This window comes from Pseudomyrmex gracilis, unplaced genomic scaffold, assembly GCF_002006095.1.
Source record: "Pseudomyrmex gracilis isolate BER0280 unplaced genomic scaffold, ASM200609v1 scaffold_3, whole genome shotgun sequence".
NCBI classification, from domain to species: domain Eukaryota; kingdom Metazoa; phylum Arthropoda; class Insecta; order Hymenoptera; family Formicidae; genus Pseudomyrmex; species Pseudomyrmex gracilis.
Genome location: NW_018020587.1, coordinates 315,097 through 328,806, shown reverse-complemented (window position 1 = coordinate 328,806; position 13,710 = coordinate 315,097). Strand labels below are relative to the sequence as shown.

The 13,710-nt window shown below is 33.7% G+C and overlaps 3 protein-coding genes across 6 annotated transcripts; 2 read left to right on the top strand and 1 right to left on the bottom strand.

The window, feature by feature from the left end:
* The first annotated feature begins 4,952 nt into the window (after positions 1-4,952).
* Positions 4,953-7,243, top strand: LOC109855226 (uncharacterized protein PFB0765w). The gene is made up of 5 exons (XM_020429208.1): positions 4,953-5,314; positions 5,461-5,629; positions 5,817-5,879; positions 6,189-6,333; positions 6,417-7,243. Exons 1-5 carry the CDS (start codon positions 5,183-5,185, stop codon positions 7,060-7,062), a joined length of 1,155 nt encoding a protein of 384 aa, XP_020284797.1. The 5' UTR covers positions 4,953-5,182; the 3' UTR covers positions 7,063-7,243.
* Positions 7,244-7,362: 119 nt separating this feature from the next.
* Positions 7,363-11,671, top strand: LOC109855260 (serine/threonine-protein kinase fused). 4 transcript variants are annotated; one of them, XM_020429320.1, is made up of 10 exons: positions 7,364-8,074; positions 8,181-8,368; positions 8,461-8,574; positions 8,654-8,799; positions 8,932-9,111; positions 9,222-9,366; positions 9,454-9,647; positions 9,905-11,097; positions 11,176-11,360; positions 11,434-11,670. In XM_020429320.1, the coding sequence occupies exons 2-10, from the start codon at positions 8,222-8,224 to the stop codon at positions 11,503-11,505; spliced, it is 2,376 nt and encodes a 791-aa protein (XP_020284909.1). In that variant the 5' UTR covers positions 7,364-8,074; positions 8,181-8,221; the 3' UTR covers positions 11,506-11,670. The 4 variants fall into 4 exon arrangements, with proteins under 4 accessions (XP_020284918.1, XP_020284909.1, XP_020284900.1 ...); XM_020429329.1 differs by having other exon boundaries at positions 7,363-8,368; positions 8,461-8,569; positions 8,658-8,799; positions 11,434-11,671; XM_020429311.1 differs by having other exon boundaries at positions 7,364-8,368.
* Positions 11,672-11,800: 129 nt separating this feature from the next.
* On the bottom strand, positions 11,801-13,212 carry LOC109855276 (astacin). The gene is made up of 5 exons (XM_020429353.1): positions 12,999-13,212; positions 12,733-12,912; positions 12,341-12,643; positions 12,054-12,187; positions 11,801-11,979 (listed from the first exon to the last, which is right to left on the bottom strand). Exons 1-5 carry the CDS (start codon positions 13,141-13,143, stop codon positions 11,815-11,817), a joined length of 927 nt encoding a protein of 308 aa, XP_020284942.1. The 5' UTR covers positions 13,144-13,212; the 3' UTR covers positions 11,801-11,814.
* Positions 13,213-13,710: the final 498 nt, after the last annotated feature.

Here is a 13,710-nt window from a genome sequence, read left to right as displayed (position 1 = left end):
TTTGCACTTTTGTTTGTTTTCATTTTATACAAACAGCATCAAAAAGCGTATTTTCTTTTATAACTGCGTATGCAGTTAATTGCGCATTCTTAAATGTCATGTAAAGGTCGGGAATTTAAAGGGATCCTTGAGAAGTTTAAAAAGTTTCTGGTGGGTGTACGTAAGAAACTGGGTTACTGCAACAGGTGGGTACTAAAGTAAATATACGCACATTACGTCCACTCCTTAGAAATGCATCTTTGCACGATTTGATCTTTTTGATGATTAATATTTAAATTATAATTTGCAGCGTCCCAACAAGCAATAGATTGTAAAGAAAAGTGTACTTGTTTCTATATTAAAAGATGCTATAAATTAACCGAATTGCTGAAAGTTGTATTGATTGTCACTGAAAAATCGATGAATAAAAGCAAGGCATTACATAAATCTGGAAAAGTCTGCGATTTGTATCATGCTGCATAAATTGTATAAATGCGCGATATATCATCTCGATTACATCAGACCCATCACGTATAAAGAGTCAAGAGTCGTCTTTCACGCGGGAAGTTGTTTAATAGAAAGGTACTATCGCGATGGAATGAGGATGATTGTGTAAAACTTTCGGATCCGTTCGACGAGTGTAATTCGGAAGTATAAATTAAACCGAAAAGCGAGGCATTATCAACCTAATATTGCTACAATTTATGACTACTAATTAAAGGGTTAGGGAGAGAATCGCCCTTCTGATTTGAACGCTTCTGCCACTCTTTGGAGCGGACGAACTTTAAGCGACAAACGAGTCTCATTAAGATACGAAGCGGACTTCCACGGCTTTCACGATTCGTTTTGTATTTTCCTGCGCCCTGCAAGTAGCACATTCGTACGTTAAAAAGAGGATGCATACTTATATACGCATATATAGTAGAAAAAGAACTTAAATCGACTCAGTTGTTTTGAATCACCTGCCAATTCACACCGTTGCAACCATGTACACTTGTCATTACGAAACATCACAGTCGTAAGTTATCAAAATAATGATTGACAGAAACGAAGTAAGAAATATATTCGCAAAAATAAAACGGATACCGAAAGAACAAGAGTTTTGAATTAGTTGGTCAGTTTACGCGCGCATTCGCTACACGCGCAAACGTTGATCGATGAAATACGAGGGTAAAAGACGTTGCTGATATTATGTATGCAAATGCAAGATGGCGATAAAACATCAAGGAACAATTAATTGTTATTCTTCACGGGGCAACCGTGAATACATCAGGCGGAAAACTAGCGTGGTCGCAGAGTAATCAAAGAGTCGCGTGTGTCGAATCTATTGCGAACGTGAAGGCGTCGAAGCGGCTTGAAGCGGTCGCATGGTTTCGATCGTTCATCACGCTTTCGTTGCGTGTTATATCGCGCGACAATCACGCGTATAATTCACTCGCGCTTCGTGCGGAATTACACCGCGACAACACGTTTATTCGACCGATAGCTTATCCAAGGCATTGACGGCTACGAGACGTTGATACACTTGATTTAAGCCGACTCCGGACGACACGATCATTCATCAAACATTCTACTCGGTACACAAATGATCCGCATTTAATCTATTATAGCATGGCAATCATGAGATGAGACTTCACAGTGGATTTTAACATCTCACATTGTGGAAACAAAATGTGCAACACATACACATTTATTAGATTTACAAATAAATGTTATTTTATATACAAGTATTATCTTAACGTTTTGCGATATTATTATATGATGTACTGCGACAAAATTTTAATAAACCGTTATAATGTATGCGTTTCTCGTGTTGACATCAAGATAAATTTTTCAATGCAGAGTTACGCGCCGCGAAGGATTCTACTGAGGCAACATATTTATTTCTCAAATATGAAAGGCAAATATAAATATATATATATATATATATATATATCATATTTATTTAGCAAATTTTGCTTCTGTCATGTTCAATTGTGGAATTATCACGTTGATATGAATTATTACATCGTCATACGCGTCATATGATCTATACGATGCATTATACCTATCTCGGTTTGACAAGTCCTGGGTGAGTGGTCACATTTAGATACGCACTGTAAGCTGCTAATGCACCAGATAAACATTCAACAAATGTTTAGAGACGGTTTGCCGAATATTGCAACACGAATCAAATAATTTGCATTCGATAAATGCAAATGTTCTGATGCTGATGTATTGTTACATATAGTTATCAATATTGATCAACACTTGGCAATTGAACGCGTTCGTTGAATATAGTAAATGTGTTGTGAAAATTTGACGTGCGATTTATAAATGAACATGTACAATTGTGTTTATACATATTTTAAAATATTTAATAAATAACGTTTATCATGCCGACATTGAGTCTTAATAATTAAAATATAGCAATTTCATGTATTTCTTTCTTCATTTTTTGTTAATTCAATTCTGGTATCAAATATATGATTAACAGTAATTTTTTTCTAAGATAAAAAACACTAATTAGAACACACAGTAGAGGTCTTAAATACTCATTACTAAAATTTAATATTATATAGTTATTGTTATTTGAATAAAATAATATCTAATATTATTGATAGAATAGCAAATTACAAAAGTGGAAAGTGCGAATTATTATCGCAGCACAATATAAGAGAACTCATATAAAAGACGTGGTAACAAGCAAATTGCGATGGAAGATTTTAATATTGATAGTAGCAAACACGCGCGAACAAAGAACAGTCGAAGAAGAAAACTTTGCCATTTCGTTGTAAGCCATCATTAACAGATACTTAAGATGCGCGAGGTGGGCGGAAAGTAGATGACACGATGCACACTCGCACCTGCGTGCACCATTAAAACGCACTATTAAATATTAAAAGGGACCTTTATGATGTCGTAATATGCTCAACGCCTCGTAGTTCGCTGCTAACGTCAATGTCGTCTTCTCGAGCAACACTGTTGGGGAAAACTCAAAATAGCTGCCGTTTATCGACGCGAAAGTTCTTTCCGAACTTTCTTGCTTGAAACCGTTAAGAAGATACACTATGTTGCAGACATGTGTGTAAGATAGAAATGTAATCTGTGAAAATTAACATTTTTATTCACCGCAATATTTGGATTATGCAAACCATATTTTGAAATCAGTAATACTGCAAAAAACACAAAGAGAATAGATCGGGCGCAAGTAGATTGTCGAAGCGCATTTCGCGCGAGATACGATAACTACAATATCTCCAGGCGCCTTTAACAAGAGGAGAATGTAAAAGTTTTAATACGCTTTGTAAAGCGGTCATCGCTATAAATAAAATTGAAGAATCCTTCCAATCTGCTCTAGATTTTTATTACTCGCGCAACTTGGAAACCCCCTCACCGCTCACGGGCGCACATACAAACTTCAGAATCCTCTTTAGAGAAGCGAGAAAGGCGAGCGCCGCGTGCGTATACTCTGTGTGGAAAAGTCATTCTGCTCGTTTCTCCGCGGAGTGAGAGACGACAACATCGAACTGAACCGCGATAGAGAACGAGGGTGATGTGAAAGGGAAAAGTCCGTCCTGCGCGATATAAGCCGCTGGCAGCTCTCGGTATCGTTCGATAAGCCCCGAGTCCTCGACGTACTCGGTGTGGGTCCACACGGCACAAAGGCCTAATTACCCATAAATTCGCTGATTTACGGCGGTCTAGAAATGTAAATATGAAATATGAAAATGAGGACGGCGGTAATAAAAGTGATGTACGGGACTCCGTAGGGTCGTTCATGAAGGCGTCCATCATCCTGCTTGACGGGCTTCTTTGTCTGGTAGCGGCAGTCGAGAGCCATTTCGCTCTCTCGCCTCTCCCCCGTCCTCGTTTCCCCGCGACTCTCTTCCGCGACTCTCTTCATCCCGCTTTCACCCTATCTTTCTCTCTTATGCTTGTCTTCCCTGTTTTCCCGCCCGCTCAATTCCGTCCTCTCTTCTGCCCTCATACTTCCTCATCGGAGACGTCGACGGGAATATCCGCGCGATTCGCACGCGAATTTGGTTCTCTTACGGCGAGAAGGCACTTTGTCTTGCCTTTGTAGCTGTCGTTTTGATTCACGGCAGCTAGTGATTCTTCTTTTCTTTCCGGCCGAAGTTGGGAATCCTCGTGGCCGCGGTGTCGATTTATCGCCTCGAAAATTGTCGTGACTCGACCGACTGCTTCGAATTAATGTGACTAAAAGCGAGTACTTTTTATCGTTCTACTTTAACGATAAAAAGCACTCGTTTTTTATTATGTTCAACGCAAACAATCTTTATTTTGACGCGCAAACAGTTTCTATAAAATAATATACAGAGACAAAGAAAATATATTTAAAAATGTATGATTACGTTTATATTCTATTACTTTCTATTCTACTGTAATAACGATTATCAATTTATTTTAGTATAATCGGCTATATTAAAAAATATATAATATTGATAAACATTTATTGATATATATATATGTGTATAAATATAATATTTCGAACTACACATTCACAAAGTAAAAAACAAAATCGACAAGAGTCTTGTTACCGTGTTCGTATTATAACCAACAGATGTCTTTGTCGGCACGACATAGAACGAACAAAGAAGCTTCCGCGCTTACGCTTGCACAAAAATATATATAAATATATTCTAAAAGAGATAAATATATTTTAAGATAGTGAAAAAACAGACTTAAGTTGCGTCAAATAAACCAGTTTCCTGGTCAGACCTAGATTTACATGTTTTAACAGCACATATCTCTAAAACACTAAACGACAATTTAAAAACATCTTCTTTAGACATCGTTAAGATGTCTTTTGGTCTTTCTGTGCTGTCTGAAGATCACTGAAGTTCAGTGGTATGAACACAATATAAATGGGTTTACTTACCTACCTACTGTAAAAGACGACTTTGCGCCATTTAGGTAAAACAGAACAAATACTGCATAATAATCTGCAATAGATGTCACTGTACACAAAATGGCGTATAGACTACCTGTTAAGGTCGTTTGCTAACCCTAACTTGCATCAACTCAACCGAACCTTTGATATAATTTCTTTCGCACAACTTATTTAAAACATTTCAAAACAATTTTTCTTAACGTACAATAATTAATTTTTTTACGTGAACTATATACACAATAAATATTCAACATATTTAACAGCAATTGAATTTGATATACAAATACTTGATTAGTAAAAAACATCAATATGTTAAAAACTATAAGTGATTCCCGTAAACAACAATTAGAGGAACTGAAGAATTTTACCGATGCAGTTAACAAAGAAGTTGCCGATACTGTTAGAACTTTAGGCTGGACTGTGGAGAGTGTGACAAACGTGGTAAGCATAATTATAAATTTTGTTAACCAATTATATACACTTATCTAACAAAATGTACATTTGATACAATTGTCATTATACATGATTGATATATAATAAAAATATATGTGTTGTGTGATATATAATTAATATATTTTTTTATATAGGACAAAGAATATTTTACATGTCCATATAATTCGTCTCATCGAATAACAGAACAATTTTTCAATGATCATCTTATTTTATGTCAATGGAAAGCTGAGAATTATGACAAATCGAGTCTTCCATTATCAGAGCCAACTTTATCTGTTGAGTCACCATTTACTATAAAATTTGGTAAGTAACGTATTTTTTAAATGTTTCACAAGAGAAATGTATTTATATAAATATAGTGTGTTTGTTTGTCAATCTTGACAACATTAAAATGTATTCATAGTTATGTATTAAAATGGCTGATTTATTGTGTATATAAAGTTTATATCTTTTACACACTTATTTTAACTTTATGAGATCTATATTGTAGATGAACAACTGCAAAGTCACATTTTAAAGGAGGCTAAGGAGCAAAATCCAATAATGCAAACTGGTTGGTATAAACATAACTATCTTTAGTTATTCTTGTACATTTTAAATGACAAAAGAATTTTTTCCAGCAAGTTATAAGTGTTATACTTGGTGCCGAACTAATATATCCTTTTTCATATCCTTTGCTCAGTATTCATTTATAGAACAATTCATATATTTATGTGTAGATATATATATAATATTTTCAAAATATTTTAAGATATTATTTTCCTAATTATATACATAGCGATACAAAAAACAATTATTACTATTTGTGTTTGTTTATATTTATAATTTTTTAAAAATTATAAATTCTTGACGATGATGCTAGGTACGGGTGAGCGGTTAATACCGCGTACATCTGATAGACTTATCACAGATTTTACCAGTGACGAAAGAAGAGCGTTGTATGATTATGTCATTTCTAACACTAAAAAACCAGAAATTGGACGGGATATTGAAGACATCAACAATTTGTGAGTTTATAATCAAGAAAAAAAATATATTTTTTATTCATATTCAATGTAATCTATAAATAATATTGAATCTGTTTTTCCAGAAAATTACATCAAAAAGATGACAAAAAAGTATCTTATCTAGAGTTGATGCTACAAGAACGCAACTTAAAGAGACGTAGAGCAAAGCATAGAGGTGTTCACACAAATAAGAAATCTCAAGTTGAAATTCTTAGAGAAGTAATTAATCAACAAATGGAAGTATATGTGGATTATATTTCCGAACAAAATAGTTCTCAACATGCAACAAATATTCAGACTACCAAAAGAGAAGATTTTAATTTAGATACAATGTCAGACAAAACCAAATATTTGCGTAAAGCATTATTTTTTACTTCGCCGCAAAACTACGACGATTTTGACTTTAGAGAAGAAGATACTCACCGTTATAGTAAAATTGACGATTTAAAACAAAATCGCTCAGAGGAAAAAAATTATCATCGATCGAGAGACCGAGTTAGACGAGAAAGACATTCAGATGAAACGTATAAAAATCATAGAAATAGGGAACATAAAACGTCGTCTCATTCAAAAGATCAAAAAGCTCATAAGAAAGACAAGCATCGAAGCAAAGATATATATAAAGATAAACATCATGAAAAAAAACATAAATCTCGAAATTGTGATAGATCATCAGAGAGACATCATTCAAAGCACAGAGATCATAAACGAAAAAATAAAGAATATTGATTATTTACAAAAACCAATTGTAAAAATTGAAAAACTTGAAATAGAACTTTATCTATGGTATTAAGTTGCAATGTTCTGAAGAAAATAAATTTATATAAAATTCTCAATTTAAACAAAATATTTTTTAATTAAAACTAACAACGCGAAATTTAAACGGTTATAGAAGCCTTACGCATGATGTTTGTTGCGGAAAAACAAATATATATATAGATTATATATAAATATATATATATACACATATATATTTGTGTTTCTTTTTAAATTTTACATATAAGTTTGAATTGAAATTTCAACTTGTAAATTCATACAAGATGTTATACTTGCATCACGTATATGAGAAATTCGCGTTTACCTCCCTAACTAATTGTTTTAATTAAGTATCCTTATCGCTCTACAGCATTACATTAAAATAATGTTTTATTAACTTTAATCTTTATTGTACAACGATTTAGTAAGAGATTAGTAAATTTTGACCAAGTAAAATTGTGCATCATTATCGTTGCTCAATGACTTAGAACTGAGTTAGAACAACTAACAATTCTTCAGTGTTTCTGAGAATTAGTTGGTTACAGGTGTGACACAATCGCGTTGCATTGTCAAAGATGCAATGCAGCGTGTGTCGACACTAGCACCGACAACTGACATAGCTATTGCTAGAATCGGTGGGGCTACTGAATTGGCGCAATCGATCCCCTATGAAATATCCGTCTCGAGCGGAGAGCACACACAATAAACGAACTACACTACTTTCGTAGAAAGGTGTTTTTTACTAGCCAGAACCTATCAATCTCTCCTGAGATTAGAAAGATAATGACAGCATGGAACAGAACCAAATTAATTGTAGACAGCACAGAACAAAACCAACCAAATTGTAGAGTATAGTATAGTATAGTATTATCCACTAATGTCTATTAGAGATCGAGTGGTTGTGGATGTGGTTATGTAGTTTATGACAATGTTCACATAGTAGTTCTCAGCTTATCTCTTTTATCAAATTTTCTTACATGTATGAGTACGTATAAGTTTTTGCGTTGGTTGGTTTATATCTATATAGTTTATATATCTTGAGTTCATTGAGCAAGTTTGTTATATCGCATGCGCATATTGTATCAATCTAGAGAGAGAGCGCAATTTTTGATATTCAAGTTTGACGTTGTCAATGTCACAAAATATGAAGAAATACGAAAACTTTAAGATGAAGAAATATGAGATTTTAAAACATATTGGTGAAGGATCGTTTGGTCAAGTGTATAAAGCCAGAAAACGGTCAGATGGTGAAATCGTGGCCTTTAAAATGATAAGAAAGGTATGTAAATATAATGACATCCTGAAAACAATTTATAAATAACTTATTTTGCACGTGACTGATGCATCATGTATACATTTCTCTTTCTACAGTCTGGTAGAACATTTAAAGAGCTAAAAAGTCTGCGCCAAGAATGTGAAATTCAACGTCATCTACATCATCCAAATATTATTCAGATGATAGATTCGTTTGAAACAGAAAGTGAGGTACAGATTAAAACTATGCGTGTATGTGTATATAAAAAATATGTTTCTACTATATAAATGTTTTTATGATCTGATCTAGATAGTAGTTGTAACGGAATATGCAAATAAGGAACTTTATGATTTATTGGACAAAGAAGGTAGATTGTCTGAGGAAAGAGTTCAAGTAATAGCTTGTGATTTAGTATCAGCTTTGTATTATTTACACACCAATCGAGTGATGCATAGGTTTGTTTTGAGATTAACTCACTTTGATCTAACTAGCTAATTTCCAATGCAATCTTTTAGTGTGATGATTAGCTTAAGTATGACTAAAACAATGGACTTATAGTGTGATAATGACTATGTTGATATTACCAGAGATCTCAAGCCACAAAATGTTCTCTTAGAAGCAAATGGTGTGGCTAAATTATGTGATTTTGGATTTGCTCGTAGTATGAGTACTGGTACTCATGTACTTACTTCAATTAAAGGCACACCCTTATATATGGCACCAGAATTAATAGAAGAATATCCTTATGATTTTAATGCTGATTTATGGTACAAATATAAAAACTTGTGTATTTATTTTATTGTATTTATATAAATTTTTAACAATAAAGAAACATTGATATGTACATATTAAAAAAGTATTTAAACAATCTTTTCAGGTCTTTGGGTTGTATAGTTTACGAATTAGTAGTGGGTTCTCCTCCATTTCAAACTAATTCGATATTGCATTTAATTAAGTTAATCAGGTTTGAAGCAATAAAGTGGCCAGATTTTATTTCCCCAAATTGTAAAAGCTTCTTACAAGTAAAAATATTTTCAATATAGAGATGCTATTGTATATATATGCATTGCTTTTATTACTAACATTAATTATTGTTATTTTAATTATAGGGTTTACTGCAGAAAGATCCTTCTCAGCGACTGACTTGGCCAGCTCTTCTCAATCATCCATTTGTAAAAGATCGAATCATAATAGTAGGTGATGCCGCACCTAGTTCATTTACAACTCCATTATCTGCAAGTCAAGCAAGAGCAAAGCAACAGCAATTACAAAGTCTGGCAATGCGTACTGCAAATCAATCTAAGTATATCATTAATTATATAGTTTGAACGAAGTTATATGTATACTATTATATGTATCATATAATGGTATAATAAAGTGATCTTAGTTTATATAACTTATGTTGAAACATATATGATTTGTGTGTGTGTGATAAACAAGCATATAAGTGCTAGTAAGACTAATTAGGAAATATATTATCTGCAGTTAACATTTATGTAGTAGTTTGTTTATATAATTATCAATTGTTATTCTTTTAGTGATTTTACATCTTTTATATAGAATTGTAGAAAAAGCAATACAAAAACTAGAAGAGCAAGAGAGGAAACATCACGAGTATCGCCAGCGAACGTGTATCTCTCAGCCGGGTTATCCTATGACTCTTCCTTATTGTCAACATGGAATGAATCATTGTCAGACATTGCGTCGTAGTGAACCAAGCGGCACTGACTCCAGCGCTAGCATTGATGTACTTTTAGGAAACCTCAGTCTCAGAGCATCTCTGAGAAGTGATCTTCTAGCTGCTGATCACGTTGTCTGTCAAAGTGATTGTCCAAATAATGCAAATGTACCACATAATTTCTCATTAATGGAAAATCATCCAAAACCTGTTCAAATGCAAACGGATAATAACTGTTCTACAAGACAATTAGATAATATAAAATACACTAATGCTCAGGGTGATGGAATCAATGTCGGTCAACAGACTGAAAAATTGTCAAATCATATAAATCAAATGCATGGCGATGGCGATTGTAAGCAAAGTTGCTTGAGTATAGATTATGACCAAGAATTTGGTAAGAAAAATATAGCTGAGAAGCATGTACGATTGCCAGATTGGGACCTAAGGGCTGTAGAAAGGCCAATCGAAAATGAAGAATGGATTGCATTTCTACAAAGGTCGATGGAAGAAGTTATGGATGGTGAAATCGACTCGTTGTTACAACAAAACTGTGTATCTGTATTTGTTTCCCCTCTGAGAAATCCGGCAGCTGATTATCGAGTTGTTGAATATGTAACTTGCTTATTATCCTTGCCATTTACAGTGTCGATCAATAAGGAGAATCTCGAGAAAATTGAACGAGTTTATTTAGATGTAAGAGTCGTACCGAATCTTGTTTATGCTATAAAGTTATTAATGTCCGAACGTTCCGACAATGAATCGAACGCAGCAAATACTGCGAATGCGGATACAAAATCAGCGTCTTCTTTATCCGCGGATGAGCTCCAAGCACTCGAATGTGCAATGTTGGTTCTTTGTAGATTGGTTTATGTTGAAGATCAATTTCTCATGCAGTTTTGCGACGCTATTTATATCGTAAATGGCGTGCCACTTCTACAGCAATTATTAACTTTGGAGAAAAGAAAAGCCAGAGTTGTTGGAGATCTTATTGCGATTTTAAATAACATACTGCGATCTCAGCCTGAAAATGCTGAACTCGTAGAACGAGTTGTATTGCGCACACAAACTTCTGGTGAGGATTATGAATTATTTTCTGCAACATTATAACTTTATAATTTACATATGTGTAAAGATATATTTTCAATATAAGGAGCCTTAGTGGAACAGCTCAGCAAACTTCTTAATCATCGACAAGCTGTATTACGATTAAGAACGTGTACCATGATCAGATTATTGGGTAGATTTTGTTGTAGAGCGCTACAACAAGTGTGGGATAGATCATTAAGAAATTTTATAGAAGGTTTAACTGAAGATGAAGATGAACATGTACGACACGTAAGTGAATGGTTATATAACCGTGTGTTTTTTAAACATAAAATTCTTAATATATCATATAAAAATATTTTAGGCTGCGGAAGATGCTATAAATGAACTGAAACAATTAACGTATTATAATCAGAAAAATCCTCCTGCCAGTTAAGTGCCTTAGAATGAAATAAGCTTTTAGAAGTTCTCAAGGATCAATGCCAGTGCTATTATTGTGTGTGTGTTGTGTGTGTGTGCCTTATAAGATATCATACATGTAATAGAATAAGATTGCGCGCGAATACTTTATTTTTAGATAAACTAATACTTACATTTAATTTTTTTTATGACAATATAATTATATTTCTTATATTTTTTATATGTAAATCGCTAAATAATAAACACGCTTTAAACTTACAAATGTGAAAATGTGTCAATGTTTCGATATATTTTATTTGTAAAATCTGATTTTGTGGATGTACATTTAATCAAATATCCATTCTATAGAAGTCTCTTGAGACGACTCGAAAGAATTGCTTCCATTTCCTTCCGGTTCACGATCGCCACATTCTTCTTTGTACATTGCTTGTACTTTGGCTACATCCTTTTCGCTGAGTCCGTCCCGTTGACCAAGTTTTACCTTCTCTTTCTGCGAAATGATATAAACGTAGAAAGTAAACGGACACATCAATAAAAATATTTTACGTACTACTTGATTATTACCTTTGGCGTAATAGTTGGTTCTCCATTTCTGGAAAATGCGTGGGAACTGTAATGCATAACGCTCTTGTAATCATAGCTGATACCATAATCAGTGACAGTGCGATTGTCATATTTGTTGAAGTTATGCTCCTTACCTAGAGAAATTTGTTAACATTCAATCTTATGATCCAATCAAATAATATAATATTGTAATAATAATAATAATTGTGATGGTAATAATAATATAGTAGTAATTGATTAGATTGTACAAATTGAGTATATTGACGTGACATATATTTCTTTTTTACCCAATTTGATGTTCTCCCAATGTATAGTAACCCATTCGTCTCGATCTGCAGCACTCTGCTGATGGTAAAAGCCCAAGGCATGCATGAGTTCGTGCACCACTACGCCGTGATGAACGCATCCTGGATTCTGTAGATTCAACACTTGTCCATGACCATGACGACCTACCAAAGACCAACATCCTGATTTTTTCGCTTGTATTGTCACGTAATCTTCGTCAGAATCTTTGTAAGGTCGAAAACGTAAGCAGGTTTTTTCATGATACTCTCCCATGGCTTCTTTGATCAGTTCAATTTGATCTCGATCTATAAAAATATAATTCTTACATAAAATTAAATTGTTTGCGTGAATTGTTTTTGTACGTATATTATATAAAAAAATGATAAGAAATTACCAAAATCATCTTCCTGTATAAAATACGGCACAATACCACCATGCCACCGTGCTGTAGCGTCCAGAAGACCATTTTTCCATGATGGACTATCCGGATGAATCATTATATCGCCTTCATGTAAACCACTTAGTTCCCAAACATTCTGCGGATCATTTGGACTCCAAGATTTTATATTATTCGCTGAAAAACCGAGCACAATAAAAGACTTTGATTAAGCTTATTCCACTTCAGGAATCAATTGAAAGTCTAGTCAAAAATTTTATTACCAATTTCCTCGTGATTATGTTCATTGTTGAAAACTCCATCAAACCGTGGATCAGGCGGTGTAGGATGACCGTGCGTTCCACGATAGCTCTTAGCTGGCAATCCTGAACAGACGCCGATCGTTACGAACAGTAAAATTATTCCCATTGTTCATTGAACTAGAACACCACTTAGTCTGACACTGCAAGGTATTGTTTCCTTTCTTATATACGTAACCCTTATCCGCCGTTCGTTAACGGAATTTTTCAGACGCTAGATATGCAAATACAGAGCTTATCTCAAGGGTGTTTGTAAAATATAACACGTGTCTATGGCTTTTTCACAAAAACGTCCGCTTTAATATTTTTCTTAATTTATTTCATTTTTGCGACAAATTTTAATGTTGTCTTCGGATAGTTAATATTAATTGTTATTAGTACTTATATATCATCATCAACATCGTACATTGAGAACTACTCAAGTCAAATGTTTACAATTTACAATCGCGCAAACACATTTTGAATACAAATCATACAGTTTATCTTTTTGTTAACTGTATGTTGCCACTTGTTAGAAAATAGGTCTCATATTATGCTCTGATAGAATTATCATTGCGCGCCATTATCAACACAATGTCAAGACGATATATTTGCATAAAGGAAGTTTTGTGTACACATGAGACAATTACAAATTAAATCTTATAACGTGTACTAAATACTCAATTTATCTCAACAA

What these genes read in the sequence shown, in the direction of transcription:
- LOC109855226 (XM_020429208.1), top strand. Translation starts at nt 5,183, where the DNA reads ATGTTAAAAACTATAAGTGATTCCCGTAAACAACAATTAGAGGAACTG. An exon ending in TGGAGAGTGTGACAAACGTG is followed by an intron (nt 5,315 to 5,460) that starts GTAAGCATAATT and finishes TTTTTTATATAG; the next exon opens with GACAAAGAATATTTTACATG. An exon ending in ACCATTTACTATAAAATTTG is followed by an intron (nt 5,630 to 5,816) that starts GTAAGTAACGTA and finishes TCTATATTGTAG; the next exon opens with ATGAACAACTGCAAAGTCAC.
- LOC109855260 (XM_020429320.1), top strand. Translation starts at nt 8,222, where the DNA reads ATGTCACAAAATATGAAGAAATACGAAAACTTTAAGATGAAGAAATAT. An exon ending in CGTTTGAAACAGAAAGTGAG is followed by an intron (nt 8,575 to 8,653) that starts GTACAGATTAAA and finishes GATCTGATCTAG; the next exon opens with ATAGTAGTTGTAACGGAATA. An exon ending in AAGATGAACATGTACGACAC is followed by an intron (nt 11,361 to 11,433) that starts GTAAGTGAATGG and finishes AAAATATTTTAG; the next exon opens with GCTGCGGAAGATGCTATAAA.
- LOC109855276 (XM_020429353.1), bottom strand. Translation starts at nt 13,143, where the DNA reads ATGGGAATAATTTTACTGTTCGTAACGATCGGCGTCTGTTCAGGATTG. An exon ending in ACATAATCACGAGGAAATTG is followed by an intron (nt 12,913 to 12,998) that starts GTAATAAAATTT and finishes TCGGTTTTTCAG; the next exon opens with CGAATAATATAAAATCTTGG. An exon ending in TATACAGGAAGATGATTTTG is followed by an intron (nt 12,644 to 12,732) that starts GTAATTTCTTAT and finishes ATATTTTTATAG; the next exon opens with ATCGAGATCAAATTGAACTG.